This window comes from Delphinus delphis, chromosome 15, assembly GCF_949987515.2.
Source record: "Delphinus delphis chromosome 15, mDelDel1.2, whole genome shotgun sequence".
Taxonomy (NCBI): domain Eukaryota; kingdom Metazoa; phylum Chordata; class Mammalia; order Artiodactyla; family Delphinidae; genus Delphinus; species Delphinus delphis.
In genome coordinates this window covers 29,795,900-29,812,268 of record NC_082697.1, presented here as the reverse complement: position 1 = coordinate 29,812,268, position 16,369 = coordinate 29,795,900, and the positions used below count along the sequence as shown (strand labels likewise).

The window sequence follows — 16,369 nt, the reverse complement described above, 5'->3', positions numbered from 1 at the left end:
ATTTTTTTCTGGAACTCAACTCTGTCTTGCCAAGTAACAATCAACACATACCACATTCTGTTTTTCTTCCAGCTTCTTCCCCTTGAACAAAAAAACTCAGTAAACACAGCAAAAAAGTAGTTTGCTTTAACAAGCTATCCACACCATAGCCATACCAGATGTTTTGCCACCACCTGACAGGGATCCCCAGCTGTTCTGCCTGCTGTGTCTGTTTTCTCATTGCTGCCGCCTCACCACTAACTAAGCCAACGCCACATACCTTAGGCTTTGGTTATAGTTGCCTTGTACTTCAAGGTGCCAGTTTGTGTATTAATAAGAGTAATAAAAGCTGCCAAAATGCCAAATCTCAGTGGGTCGGTAAAGTTTGCTTTTCAGACGCACAGGCCAGCACACAGCTCTTGCTGGTCAGGTGGTTTGCCTTTAAGTGGTGACTTGAACCCTTATTATCTCCAGTGTCTTTAACACGTGACCTCCAGGGAGTCCCATGTGGGAGCATGGTGTTTGTGCAAAGTTTGGAACTTGAATATATCACTTCTTCCAACATTTCTTGGCTAAAGCCCAGTTTATGGCCCCAACCTAACTGCAAGGGGGCTGGGCGATGCTGTTGATGCTGTAGCAAACTGCCCCAGTATCACTCAATCACAGGTTTCTAGCCAGAGACACTTGATGGCTCCCACAACCCTCCCCGGAACAGTTTCAAGGTCCTCCCCAACCTGGCAGTGGCCTCTAGTTCAGTTCTTTCCCACCCTGGCCGAGGCCCAAGCTCTGGTAGGCAGGCCTCCTCCAGCCTCCTGGGCTGGACCTGGTGCCTCACCCACCCTCCCCTGTATGAACCACAGCCCTTCCTTGTGCTTCTTCTGGACTTTCTCAACTTACTTTATGCCGATCTTATCCTTCTAGACCTTTTGCACTCTGTACCAGGGCGCTGAAATGCACTGTTCTGACCCTGTTCTGAGGGCAGGAGCCACATAACGTGGGGCTGGGCACGCAGAAGGCCTACAGACAAGACTCTGTGAATGGACATATAACTTCATCAAAATTCAAGACCAAGGGGCTTCCCTGGTGGCGCAGTGGTTGAGCGTCCGCCTGCCGATGCAGGGGACGCGGGTTCGTGCCCCGGTCCGGGAAGATCCCACATGCCGCGGAGCGGCTAAGCCCGTGAGCCACGGCCGCGGAGCCTGCGCGTCCGGAGCCTGTGCTCCGCAACGGGAGAGGCCCCAACAGTGAGAGGCCCGCGTACCGCAAAAAAAAAAAAAAAAAAAAAAAAAAAAAAAAAAAAAAAAAAAAAAAATTCAAGACCAAGGACAACGCTGTGGCCATGGAGGACTAAACCTATCAGCATACCTGAGGTTTAGCAGGAGCCCATGAGAGTACGAGTAGCTGAATGACCAAGGGCAGCTGGCGAGGCACTGGCATGGGCGTGATGGTGCCTGGGCAGAGCTGTCCCACACATGAGTCTCTGTCCCCAGCACTGGTGTGTTGAGGGCAATGTAGGCCACAGTGGGGATGTTGGGGAGTCTGCTCACAAGCTGCTCAGGGCTCCTCCCACACCCCAGGGCTCAGTTTTGCGCAGAGGTGTCTGAGGTGCCCGCCCTGTTGGTTTACACCTCAATCATGGACTGCCAAGTGCTTCCTCTGAGGCAGTCTGAAAACTGGTAAACTTTTTAAAACATGTTTTTCCCCTTTTCTTAAGGTTCTAATGACCAAATTGTAAAAATAATTGAAACAAAATCAAACTCTTAGAACAAAACCCACATTTTTATCAGATCTACTTTTATTTCAGAAGGAAGTTTGTATTATAGTATTTACTTTTGTTTATATACAGGTTCTTCACATTTGTGTTTAAAATGCACAGACCTCCCTTAATTCTCTTGTTCTGGCTTAAATTAGCTGTTATTTTACAATACAAAAAATACCAAAAAATTGCAGTCCTAAATGTATGTATAACATCCACAATCCCCAGCAATGAAATAGTTTACAATACTTACTCCATATTTACATGAGTGCAATAGATGCTAAATTATACATATTAACAAACTAAACTTGAATCCAAACCAAAAACCCCCGAAACAAAACCGTAAATAACTATAAAACATTTCCAGAGCCAAAATTAGTTCAACAAAACAGGCTTCACTAGTGTTTAGAATGTTTTGTGCACAAATTCAGTTATTGAAAGTCGATTCCATTATTGCCTTTAAAAGAGAAGGTGCCAGTTTTCCTCTGCACTCCCAAATCGTCTCCCTGCAGGCGAGGGTGTTTATGAATTTGGACAACTCAGGGGAAATGTCTCTTGGTGGGCTTCGCTATTTACAAACCATCACGGTGATTTTTATGGTTTGAGCCATTTGGTAAATTTGGTAAACATTTCAGGCTGAGAGCCGGTACATGGCCTGAGGCCAGACCCTCTGCCTTCCTGGGTCTATCCTCAGGTGGCCAATTCTCACAGAAACCACGAGGAAAGTTCTCCTGGGATGACAGGTTTGAGGAGCTGGATTCTGTTGTAATTCTGAAGAGCAGCTTTTCCATCTCAGTCACTGCTCTAGTGTTAGCTTAGGTTGTTAGTAAGTAGTGAATATTTGTTGAATGAATGGATGAATGAACGAAATGTAAGGATCAAAGGTGTTAATGAAAAGGATACCACCACCCAAGGAAGTGAATCACTCCCATCCCATCTCTAAATATACTCTATTAAATTGAAGGAGCAAGATTTGCACTGAAAGATAAAATGTATTTTTCTACAGATAGTGCTCTGGTCTTTCCATTTGCCCCAGATTTCCCGGTGCATCTCCAATCTTGCACATCAGGCCTTTTGCTAACAGTCTCTGTCCAGGGCTGCTTTTCTTCCAGGTTAGCTCAGGGAGTATGTGGTTGCCTTCTCTGCACACCTCCTCCCACACTTAGAGGTGATCCTCACAGGGAAGCACAGACCTCTCCCCAAACAGTGTAGGAAGGGGGCAGGAGGTGGACAGGAGGCCAGGGTGAGGTTCTCCGTGGGGAAACAGGAGCTATTTATCAACAAAGCAGCCACGCCCAATCCCACTCCCAGTTTTCAGTATAGTAAACTATGGTCCTGGGAAATGGTCATTAATAACTTAGACAAAACCACAACAAAATGCAGCCCGGAAAAGCCCTTTTTGGAAAATCTGACTAGATCTACAGGTATAGTCTTGGAGTCTAAAGACTAAGAGGAGCATTTCTCAGGACAAGATTGGTCTTCCCTGGGCACCCACTGCTCCGAGAAGCTGACAGGAGAGTTACAATGCACTCCCAGAGCCAATGACAGGGGCAGAGACATCCCGGCTGCCTTCGAGTCTCTTCACACACTGCCCGCATTTTCATATGTGCACTGACAGATGATTCCTACTTTAGAAGCTATCCAATCAGTCCCATTTGAACACTTGGGCACAATGGGGATGCCTTTCGTGGCTTTGTTATCGTATCAGGGCATAACGAGAGGACTTCTCTGAACCTGGATATCCAATATATGGCACAAAAACATATTAGGTCAAACTCAGACATCATTATGTTTAATAAAAATACATTAAGATATTTTTCTGTTTTATGTACACTCCAAATGTCTGAACATTCAGACACTACTGTATAGTTATGTACAAGTGCAATATCGATGTTTTCATAACTATTTTAATTTATATACAGGCTCTGAAGTTCCACATGACTTCCTCTTGATAACTGACTCTAAGCTGAGTGCCTCCTTCTCCTGCCACCCCCTTCCTCTGGCCCAAGCCTGAAGGAAGCTGTTTGCTACTGGCTGCAAAGGAGAAGCAGGTGGATTCAGTTGTTTCTCCACTGTTGGAGCAGAATTAAACTTCACTTGCTCTTTCCTTCCTTTTAAAAAATAAACATTATCTTTTAGAAAAAAGAAAATAACCAGGTGGCTATGGGACATGGTGCTTATTATTTCAAGGCATGGGACTACCATGGGGAGGAGGCTTCTTTGCCAAGGAAACACCAGTCCTTTGAACAAACAAGGACTTCCCTTGTGGGAAGGTCCTCTCCAGTGGCCTTTTGGTAATCACAGGGGTGAAGGGCCAGTCCCCAGCAGGCTCTCTGCGGGTACTGTGATCTGGGGCAGGGACATGGGGAGCTTGTAAGAGGAGGGGTCTTTTCTAGAACCATCTGCTCTTTAACAATAATGTGAAAAAGCAGCATTTTGAGAGGCAAGTCTCAAAGTAGAGGTGTTTTGTGCATCAGTGTTTTATGGTTCAACATCCTTGAAAACATCTTTCCAGGCAATTCTTCATGGGAGTGGGGTTAATGTTGGGGAAGAGGTCATACTCCCTCTCTAGGCACTGCATATAAAGGTGAAATGCCACAGTTTTTGCTCTTTTGAGTATTGATTTCTCCGAATTCACAAACTTGAGCATTGTTGTCTAAAGGTCTACGCCCCCAGGGTAATGCCATAGAACACTGGGTTTTGAAGCAGAAGAGAGATCTTGGGAGGCTGCTGCATAATGCCAGAATACAGAGCACCATGGACGGGGACAACACACCATCCAGGCAGTGCCCTGGGGAGAAGAGCGGGGACTGGCCTGCTCCACTTCAATTTGGTCACTACTTCAATTTGGTCACTTTTCATTTGGCATAGTTTTCTCCCCTTGTCCATTTTTCCCATGTGCTTTTCATCCTTATCGTTCACTGCCCTCCCCACAGCTACCCATTGGGTCTGGGAGGGAGCATGGGAGGCCTAAGCCCCTCCTAGGGAGGAGGAGAAAGACGGCAAACAGCTTCAGGTTCTCCTCCAGGCTTTGGGCAGGTTCTGCCCGACAACAGGAGACCGACCCTCTCCTGGCACTCCACCTGAGCCTGAGAATGAATGACCCACCAGCTCAAGCAGACTACAGGAACAAAGAGTTGCCCTTTGATTAAGGGGTCCCAAGTGCTGTCATGCTCTTTTCGGCTCAAGGGAGACATGTAACATGAGTGAGCCCCTCCCTCCGTGATGCCTTGGCAGGAGCACCCAGAAGGGCTGAAGCAAACATCAGGCCTAGAGTGACCTGGGGCAAGGAGGCACGTGGGAACATGCCTTATTTAGTGTCCTTTTTGACAACAACAACAGGAGCTTTGACAGTTAGGTCATTTCTGTTTTCCTCTCAATCCCTGCTGCTACGTTAAATGTTTCTCGGGGTGAGAAAACTTTTCTGGCGGCAAATTAGGTTTTAGAAAAAGAGCAGATTGCCAATGACAGCTATTTAAGTTTTATAAGAATGTAGGAATGCAATTATGTAAAAACTTATGCTTACTAACTTTCCAATTGCTAGATCTATTTAAAGTCTAGGCACTTAGTGTTTGTGTGTGTGTGTGTGTGTGTGTGTGTGTGTGTATGTATGTGTGTGTGTGTGTGTGTCTGTGTATGAGTGTGAGAAAGAGAGACAAAGACAGAGACAGAGAGAGATAAAGAGGAAGTGAAGGAGAGAGAGGGAGGGAATGAAAGAGGAGAGAGAGAGAGAACTTCAAATGGATTCAGACTAAATTAATCAAGTTGCTACAGAAAACTACCCATTATATCAGTTGGCATTCCAAGTAACACTGCTGACCTTGACATTTAAAATAGCCTCTTCTATCTTATGATTCAAAAGAGATGGACCATTATTAATTCTCAACTAGAAAAAAAGTTACTCCCTGAAAGAGAGATATTTGCCTAAATTGTGCAAGAATAAATAGCACATCTTTTAAAAAAGATAGCAGGCTTCAGATGAAAACAAGTTAATTCATCTGACTAGTTTTTAAAAGACCATGTTCAAGAATGACTGATGACAAATGTCTACTTGTAAACACTACATCTTTGTTTTTTGCACTGTTGAGACAGTCCCAAGAACAGCTTTCCACACGTGAACCTGAGTGTCATTCCTAGCTCTCTCACTTGCTCTACACCGGCCTCCTCCGTCAACAACTGGATCATCCCTGGACCTGTAACTAAATCAATTGTTTCCTATATGAAAGTAAAAGGTTAGATGCTGGAGCACAGTTGGGAGAAACTGTCAAAGAAAGCTTGTGAACATGCGGATGAGGTGGATGTTTCGAGAGTTTCCAGTCTTCTGCCCTGCACAGTGTCTCCCTGCCTGCTCCCTCTTTGCAGACGGCTCTGGCACGCCACTCCTTGCTCACAGGGAGTCCTGGCCCCAGCATTAGATGCAGGTCCCAGGCTGTGCAGGGGGCTGCTGTTTCCGGTTTCTCACTGCTCCTGACTTCTCTTTGTATACTATTGGCATCTGCTGAGAAATGTCCACCAGGGCGCTGGCCACTGCGAGACCTTGGGAGAATCCACAGAGGGAACACATGTTAAGGGGCAGCTTGCTTTTATTAAAAAATAATTTTAAAAATTTCTTCTTACATTCACATGGTGCAATAAATAAATAAAGTACATACATGGGAAAAATCTTACCTCTAACCTGTGTCTCCCTCCATACTCCCCACTTCCATCAGAGTAACTTCTTTAGTTTATATATATTCTTTCAGGGTTTATTTGTATAAATACAAATACATATTCTCCTCCTCCCCCATTTTTACACAAAAGGAGTACCTTACTTTTCAGCAGATCTACCAAGCAAAGTGCCCTGCCTCGTGGTGGGAGCATCTAAATAAGATTGCAGACATGCTTTAAGCACTAAGTTTCTCCTGTCTTTTTCTCCAAGAAAAAGCTTCACTCTTTATGATGAAATTCAGATTCATTCCACACTGCCCAGATAGCACTAGTTATTTTGGTATCTACACCATGATAAGGGTTAGGATAGACTCTGGGGCCAGACTTTGGAATAAGCAAGGTGCTTTAACTTCCCTGTGCCTCAGTTTCCTCTTCTGTAAATGGGGAACAGCACAGGGCTTGTGTGAGAAGTCAATGAGTGAACTGATGTAAAGTCTTAGAATGGTACCTGGCTTATCACCCCACCACCTCCGCTACCACCTTTGCTTTGGGGACTGGTGGGTCCATTCTCCTTTTTGTATTGGTAATTGATTAACTTGATGTTCATTAGGGAAGGCACAGTCCTGGGGGAACTGGATTCCTATGCATGGGAAAAGGCTGGACAGGCTCAGAGCCCTGCTGAGGCCCCCAGGAGCCATGTTAGAGGACCTTCTTACTCCACCTCACTGAGCCTATAAAATGGGGGAGGGGGGTAGCTTTTAAGTGCCAGGTTTAGTACCTGGCATGGAGTGGGGAATCCACACCAGTGACCACTGTAATAGCAAAGACAGAGCCAGGTGCTTCGGGAGTCCAGAGAAGGGCACCATTTAAAACGGGGGGTAGATCCTAGTCACAGCAATCAGATGAGAAAAGGAAAGAAAAGGCATCCAAATTGGAAGGGAAGAAGTCAAACTGTTACTATTTGCACATGCCATGATACTATATATAGAAAACCCTAAAGTCTCCACCAAAAAACTATTAGAACTAATAAATGAATTCAGTAAAGTTGCAGGAGACAAGATTAATACACAGAAATCTGTTGCTTTTCTATACACTAATAATGAACTGTCAGAAAGAGAAAGCAAGAAAATAATTCCGTTTAAAATCACATCAAAAAGATGGGCTTCCCTGGTGGTGCAGTGGTTGAGAGTCCGCTTGCTGATGCAGGGGACACGGGTTCGTGCCCCGGTCTGGGAAGATCCCACATGCCATGGAGAGGCTGGGCCCGTGAGCCATGCCTGCTAAGCCTGCGCATCCGGAGCCTGTGCTCCTCAACGGGAGAGGCCACAACAGTGAGAGGCCCGCGTATCACAAAAAAAAAAAAAAAAAAGAATAAAATACCTAGGAATAAACTTAACCAAAGAGGTAAAAGGGGCTTCCCTGGTGGTGCAGTGGTTAAGAATCTGCCTGCCAATGCAGGGGACATAGATTCGAGCCCTGGTCTGGGAAGATCCCACATGCCGTGGAGCAACTAAGCCCATGCACCACAAGTACTGAGCCTGTACTCTAGAGCCCGTGAGCCACAACTACTGAGCTCACACGCCACAACTACTGAAGCCTGTGTGCCTAGAGCCCATGCTCTGCAACAAGAGAAGACACCGCAATGAGAAGCCCACGCATTGTAATGAAGAGTAGCTCCAGCTCGCTGCAACTAGAGAAAGCCTGCGCGCAGCAACGAAGACCCAATACAGCCAAAAATAAATAAAAATTAAAAAAAAATTTAAAAAGAGGTGAAAGACTTATAATCTGATTAACTACAAAACATTTATGAAGGAATTTGAAAATGATACAAAGAAATGGAAAGATATCCTGTGTTCTTGAATTGGAAGAACATTGTTAAAATGTCCATACTACCCAAAGCAATCTACAGAGTTAAGGCAATCCCTATCAAAATAACCATGACATTTCCCACAGAACTAGAACAAATAATACTAAAATTTATATGGAACCACAAAAGACCCTGAATCGCCAAAGCGATTCTCGAGAAAAAAGAATGAAGCTGGAGATATCACGCTCCGTGACTTCAGACTATACTAAAAAGCTACTACAGTAATCAAAACGTCATGGTTTTCCCACAAATACAGACACACAGATCAGTGGAACAGAATAGAGAGACATGAAATAAACTCATGCACTTATGGTCAATTAATCTATGACAAAGGAGGCAAGAATATACAATGGAGAAAAGTCTCTTCAATAAGTGGTTCTGGGAAAACTGGACAGCTACATGCAAAAGAATGAGATTAGAACATTTCCTCACACCATATACATAAAGACCTAAACCTAAGACCTGAAACCATAAAAATCCCAGAAGAGAACATAGGCAGAACACTCTTTGACATAAATCATAGCAAATATTCTTTTGTATCTGTCTCTTAAGGCAAAAGAAATAAAAGCAAAAATAAACAAATGTGACCTAACCAAACTTAAAAGTTTTTGCACAGCAAAGGAAACCCTGACAAAATGAAAAGACAACCTACTGAATGGGAGAAAATATTTGGAAATGATATGACCAATAAGGGGTTAATATATAATATATAAATAGCTCATAAATTGAATATCAAAAAACCAAACAACCCTATTAAAAAATAGAAGACCTGAATAGACATTTTCCCAAAGAAGACATACAGCCACCATACAGATGGCCAACAGGCACATGAAAAGTTGCTGAACATCACTAATCATAAGGAAAATGCAAATCAAAACTACAAGGAGGTATCATCTCACACCTGTCAGAATGGCTATCATCAAAAAGACCACAAATAACAAATGTCAGTGAGGATGTGGAGAAAGGGGAACCCTTGTATACTGTTGGTGGGAATGTAAATTGGTGAAGCCACTGTGGAAAACAGTATGAAGGTTCCTCAAAAAAATAAAAGTAGAACTACCATATTCCACTCCTGAGTATACTTCCAAAGAAAACAAAAATACTGATTTAAAAAGATACATGCACCCACAATGTTCATAGCAACATTCACAGCATCATTTATAATAGCCAAGATATAGAAGCAACCTAAGTGTCCATTAACAGATGAATGGATAATGAAGATTTTTTTTACACACACACACACACACACACACACACACACACACACTGGAATACTACTCAATCATAAAAAATAATGACATTCTGCCATTTGCAACAATATGAATGAACCTAGAGATTATTACGCTTAGTGAATAAGTCAGACAGAGAAAGATAAATACTCCATGTTATCACTTATACGTGGAATCTGAAAAAAGAGAACAAACGAATGCATATAATGAAACAGACTCACAGATATAGAGAACAAAGTGTTGGTTACCAGTGGTGAAAGGGAAGGCAGGAGGGGCAAGACAGGGGTATGGGATTAAGAGATACAAATTACTATGTATAAAATAAATAAGCAACAAGGATATATTGTATAGCACAGGGAAATATAACCATCATTTATTTATTTATTTAAAGAATGATTTTAACTGCAGGCGAATGGCTGGATGGAGGTGTGGGAGGGGGTTGGGGCTGTGATTTTAGAGGTCAAGGGTAGAAGAAGCAGACTACAGGGGAGAGATGGCAGCTGAGGTTAGATGAGAGACGTGGTAGAGTAAATGAAACAACGTGGAAGAATGAGACTCCAGATGTAGGACCAGCAGAACTCGCCCATGAATTATACATAGAGAGGTGAGGACTGCCTAGGATGACTCTTGAGTTTCTGGCTTGAGCAACTGGCTGAATAATGAATTCCTTTACTGAGATGGAGATCAAAGGACCAACTGGTTAGAAGGAGGGCAAGCTCCATTTTGGACATTTTAGGCTTGATAAGACCTTGAGGTATCCAAGTGGACATTTCAAGTAGGCAATCGAATAATTGGGTGTGAAGCTTGGCAAGGAGGACAAGAATTAGAGATATTAACCTGGGAAAGACAGTGATTACTTTATTTTTGGGAATAATAAGCTCACAATGAAAAAGAAAAAAGCCCAGCGTTTAGCAGGAGAAACCTTAAGGTGTAGAGACTGGAAAGGAGATTAGCCATTATTTTGTAATAACTTTAAAGGCAGTACCATCTATTAAAAATATTGAATCACTATGTTGTGCACCTGAACCTAATATAGTACTGTAAATCAACTATACTTCAATAAAAATGAATGAATGAATGAATGAAATGGGGGATACAGAAGGGGTGGCAGGGATGGCCCCACCCTTGGGGTAGCTCTCAAGTAGTGAGCAGGTCTTCGTCAGGAGTCCAGGGGGTTGGGGCACATCAGGCAAAGTCTGGCGCAGGAAAGGCCACAGTGTTGCAAGCCTGTCACCGCTCCCCTCCCAGCCCCAGCCAGTACCTTGCCCTCAGGGAGCACCAGTCAATGTCTGCTGAGCTGGGCAGGAGATACTGCTCCAGAGTGTCAGGTTAATGGGTCATTCTGCCCTCAACATGGACAAGGCCAAGTTAGGGGCTGAACTCACAGGAATCCCTAGATGAGGGCAAATCAAGCCATTCGCTTATGAAATGAAGACAATAAATCCTGACCTGGCCATGCCTAATATCCTCCCTCATAAGAACACCACGGACCCAGACCTTCTGAAAGCTGAGTCGAGTGGAGGCCTGCAGAATCATCTCAACTGAAAGTTGTCTAAAACATGTCTGAGGCATCCCTCCAAAGTACTCCATGATTAATCAAAATACTTCCAAAACTATATTCCATATTTCCTTCATGTTCAACAGTAAAAGAATGTTTATCTAAATTATGATTCAAGTATTTCATGGAGTAGTGTAAAAGATGGATAAAACACTATATAGTAAGTTGTAAAAATGTTTATGATAGTTACATGAAAAAAGAAGAATAAAAATTAGTTATACAATCATTGCAACTAAATTGCTGATAAGGGCTGGAAAGGAAACAGAACGGTGAAAATTGGTGGGTGTTGGATGGTAGAATTGTGAATAAATTTTCAAAAACTTCCTTTAGGATGTTATAATTGTTGTTTGTGCCTTATACTTAGAGTGAAAAAGAAAAAGAAATACATAAATACAGAAAAAGAAATAGTGTTAGAAATACCAATTTGAGAGCCACTAGCTTGAGGGAGCTAGCTGGAAGCCATGAGAGTAAGTAAGATGATTGAGGAAGAGCATATGGAGTGAAGAGGGAGAAAGCCTACATTTAGAGGCAGAGCAAGGAAAAAGATAGTAAAGGAGCAACACAGACGCGGGGGACTGGAAACACTGGCGGCAAAGAAGGTTTGGCCAGAAGCATCAATACCACTGGCAGGCTGAGAAGGCTGGGGCAGTGAGGAGATCCAGATTTTTCCCAGGAAGGAATGGTGACCTCAGGAAAGATAGGTTAGGAATACAGTGGCAATGGGATCATCTCTCCAAATCCTCACAACGACAGGAGGCAGGGCCTACAGGTATACCCCACTTTACTGTGCCTCACAGATACTGTGTTGTCATTGTTGTTTAACAAATTGAAGGTTTATGGCAACCCTGCATTGTCAGATAATAGTTAGCATTTTTAGCAATAAAGCATTTTTAAATTAAGGATGTACCTTGTCTTTTTAGACATAATGCTATTGCACCATAACAGGCTACAGTATAATGTAGACATAACTTATATGCACTGGGAAACCAAAAAATTCATGTGACTCGCTTTATTGTGATATTTGCTTTATTGACGTTTTCTGGAACCAAACCTGCAATATCTCCGAGGTCTGCCTGAATGCAATATCGCTTTTATAACCAAGTTCTCTACAAAAGGGAAGGAGCCTTCACACATCTAAAACATAAACCTCATTTGTCAATGACCCTCATCTACTCACCCGACTGCCCAGGAGGAGGGATTCCACTGAGGCCTCGAGGGAGCCTCACAAACACAGAGAGGACAGCAGCTTTGTTGCCAAAACATGGCTCCAGGGCAATGGGCTTGGGAACAGTCTGGTGGAAAAAAACAAAGAATTACCTAAAGCAGCGTTTCTGAAGAAACACCTTCACCAGCCTTTAGATGTGATTTTTTTTTTCTTTGCGGTATGTGGGCCTCTCACTGCTGTGGCCTCTCCTGTTGCGGAGCACAGGCTCCGGACGCGCAGGCTCAGCAGCCGTGGCTCACAGGCCCAGCCGCTCTGCGGCATGTGGGATCCTCCCGGACCTGGGCATGAACCCGTGTCCCCTGTATCAGCCGGCGGACTCTCAACCACTGCGCCACCAGGGAAGCCCTAGATGTGATTTTTAAAGATGCCCCTATATTAGTTTCTATTGCTATGAAACAAATCACAAACTTCGGTTCTTAAAGCAGCACCTATTTATTATCTCAATTTTGTAGGTCAGAAGTCCAGGCAAGAGCTCTGTAGGGCTCTCTGCTTAGGGATATAGGTCCTATTCATGTCTTCTATGAGTTCTGGAAAAATTCTCAGCTCTATCTCACAAAAGTCTCAAGGGTCTCAGCTCTTGTCTTCAGAAGGTGGAAGTCAAGTTATCAGCTGCATTCCACTTTTACCAGGAGGCACTGGGGAAGAACCTGCTTCAAAACTCATTAAAGTTGGCAGAATCCAGTTCCTTCCATCTCTAGGTCTAAGGTCCCCATTTCCTTGCTAGCGATCAGCCAGGGGCCACTCTTCTCTTGGAGGCCACTCACATTCCCCCCTACCTGGTCCCTCCAGCTTGAAACCACTAATGGTGCTCAAGTTCTTGTCATGCTTCCTCTTCTGCCACCAGCCAGAGAAAGCTCTCCTTATATCTTAATATCAACTACCCTCAGACTTTAATTACTTCTGCAAAATCTCTTCATAGCAGAACCTGGAGTAGTGTTTGATTGAATATCCATAAGACAGGAATCTTGGGAGCCATCTTTAGAATTGTGCCATCAATTTCTTCAAATTGAAGAAAATCATTTCCAGAACCACTGTGACTACAGCACAGGGAAATGAATAGATGAGTGAAATGGCAGAAGTGGGGAAACCAGTTATGAAGCAACTGCAAAAACCTAGGTGGAAGAGGATAATGGCCTAGATCAAGGTGATAGGTAACAGTGGTGGAGGTGGTGCACAGTGGTCAGGAAATATTTTTGAAGATAAAGTCAAAAAGATTTGCTGATGGACTGGCTATCCAATGAGGATGAGAGCAAGGACGAGTCAAGGACAATTTTGGCCTGAGCAACTAGGATGATGAGTTGGGGAAGTTATGCCAGAGGAGCAGGTGTGGGGAACAGTATTTAGAACTCAGTTTTGAACATGTTAAATTTGTTAAGATGCTTATTAAGACATCCAAGTGGGAACACTGAGCAAGCAATTTGATATATGAGTTGGATACTCACAGGAGAGGTTTGAGTGGAGAGGTTTAAATATCATGGTGTTTAAATACATGATGGATAAGATCACTGCTATGGTCTGAATATTTGTGTACTCCCAAAATTCATATGCTAAATTTTTTTGGGGGGCTGCGCTGGGTCTTCGTTGCTGTGCGTGGGCTTTCTCTAGTTGCGACGAACCGGGGCTACTCTTCATTGTGGTGCGTGGGCTTCCCATTATGGTGGCTTCTCTTGTTGTGGAGAATGGGCTCTAGGCGCAGGGGCTTCAGTAGTTGCAGCATGTGGGCTCAGTAGTTGCGGCACGCAGGCCCGAAAGCAGGCGGGTTTCAGTAGTTGCAGTATGTGGGCTCCACAGTTGTGGTGCATGGGCTTAGCTGCTCCGCAGTATGTGGGACCTTCCCAGGCCAGGGATCAAACCTGTGTCCCCTGTACTGGCAGGTGGATTCTTAACCACTGAGCCACCAGGGAAGTCCCATATGTTAAATTATAATACCCAATGTGATAATATTTGGAAGTAGGGCCTTTGGGAGATGATTAGGTCATGAGGGCACAGCCCTCATGAATGGCATTAGTGCCCTTAGAAAAGAGACCCTGAGAGCTCCCTCACCCCTCCTACAACGTAAAATTACAGCTAGAGGGAATTCCCTGGTGGTCCAGTGGTTAGGACTCTGCACTTTCACTGTCAAGGACCCAGGTTCAATCCCTGATCGGGGAACTAAGATCCCATGGTGCAAGCTGCATGGTGTGGCCAAAAAAAAAAAAAAAGATTACAGCTAGAAGTCACTATCTATGAACCAGAAAGCAAGCCTTCCCCAGACACCTAATCTGCCAGCACCTTGATCTTGGGTTTCCCAGCCTCCAGAACTGTGAGAAATTAATTTCCATTACTTATAAGCCACCCAGTCTCTGATACTTTTTATAGCAGCCTGAACAGACTAAGACAATCACCAATGGTGTAGGTGTAAAAGATGTGAGAAGAGGCGCAAAGACTGAGCCTGAGATGGCTACGACTGTTAAAAGATGTTGGGAGATGAAGAGGGTTGAACGAAGAATACAGAGCACAGAACAGCCAGAAGGTGTGTGGTGTCCTGACAGGAAAGTCAAGACAGCATTTTAAAGAGCAGCCGGCTGTGCCGTATGTGTGACACGGGGTGTCACTCAGGCTTGTCTATTCTTCTCAATCCCACAAATTATCACTATTTTATCAGGACAACGTTTGCTTAGATTTAGGCACATGTTTACCATCTGATTTACTCACTATTCCCTCTTATTCCACCCTCCTGGGGTAATTTCCCTCCTCTCTAGCACATCCTTTAGACATTTCTTTTATACACGCCTGTTGGTGGCAAGTGCTCGGTATTTCCCATAATCTGAGGATATCTTTATTTTATCCTTGTTCTTGGAAGGTAGTTACTGGGTACACTAACCTAGGTTGGCAGTTCTTCTCTTTCAATACTTTGAAGACATTCTTCTTCTCTCTTGTAGCTCCTGAGAAGTCAGTCAGCTGTCACTCTGTCATTCCTTTGTAGGTGATCTGTCTTTTTTTCCCCAGTTATTTTTTAATGTGGTAAAATGCACATAACAAAATTTACTATCTTAACCATTTTTAGGTATACAGTTCAGTGGTATTAAGTACATTTATATTGTTGTGCAACCATCACCAGCATCCATCTCCAAAACTCCTTCATCTTGGAAAACTGAAACTCTATACTCATTAAACGGCAACTCCCCATTCCTTCCTCTCCCAAGACCCTGGCAACTACCATTCTATTTTCTGTCTCTATGAAGTTGACTACTCAAGGTACCTTATATAAGTGAAATCATACAGTGTTTGTCTTTTTGTGACTGGCTTTCACTTAGCATAATGTCTTCAAGGTTCACCTATGTTCATCTATGTAGCATTGGTCAGACTTTCTTTCCTTTTTAAGGCTGAGTAATATTCCATTGTATATATATACCACATTCTGTTTATCCATTCATACCTCAATGGACACATAGGTTGGTTCCAACTTCTAGCTACTGTGAATAAAGCTGCTATGCACACGGTGTGCAAATATATCTTCAAGACCCTGCTTTCAATTCTTTTGGATATATACCCAGAAATAGAATTGCTAGATCATATAATAAATAATTCTATTTTTATTTTTATTTTATTTGGTACACGGGCCTCTCACTGTTGTGGCCTTTCCCATTGCAGAGCACAGGCTCCGGATGCGCAGGCTGAGCGGCCACGGCTCACGGGCCCAGCCGCTCCGCGGCATGTGGGATCCTCCTGGACTGGGGCACGAACCTGTGTCCCCTGCATCTGCAGGCGGACTCTCAACCACTGCGCCACCAGGGAAGCCATATTTTTATTTTTTTGAGGAAGAGAAATACTGTTTTCCACAGCAGCTGCATCATTTTCATTCCCACTAACAGTACACAAGGGTTCCAATTTCTCCACGTTGTAGTGATCTTTTTTTGTTCTGGCTAATTTTAAGACATTCTCTTTGTCTTTGGAGTTCTACAGTTTCACTATGATAAACCCAACTGTAGTTTTCTTTCACCCCTGCCTTCCCTCTGCTTTCTTTCCTTACTCCTGCTTACAATATGTTTTGCTAGAATCTGTATAATCATGTCTTCCATCAGTTCTGGAAAATTCTCAGCTCTTTGAATATTGCCTCTCCTCCATT

The 16,369-nt window shown here is 43.6% G+C and overlaps 1 protein-coding gene across 2 annotated transcripts in view; it reads right to left on the bottom strand.

The window, feature by feature from the left end:
- Window positions 1-1,756: 1,756 nt before the first annotated feature.
- Window positions 1,757-16,369, bottom strand: part of ATRN (attractin) — a 173,483-nt gene continuing 158,870 nt past the window's right edge. Inside the window, exons 28-29 of one of the 2 annotated variants that reach the window (XM_069541375.1) lie at window positions 12,210-12,328; window positions 1,757-6,271 (exon numbers count right to left, since the gene is read on the bottom strand). In XM_069541375.1, the coding sequence (XP_069397476.1) occupies window positions 5,935-6,271; window positions 12,210-12,328 (456 nt within the window). In that variant the 3' untranslated portion in view covers window positions 1,757-5,934. The remainder of the gene's footprint in view (window positions 6,272-12,209; window positions 12,329-16,369) is intronic. The other variant, XM_060031150.2, reaches the window with a different exon arrangement.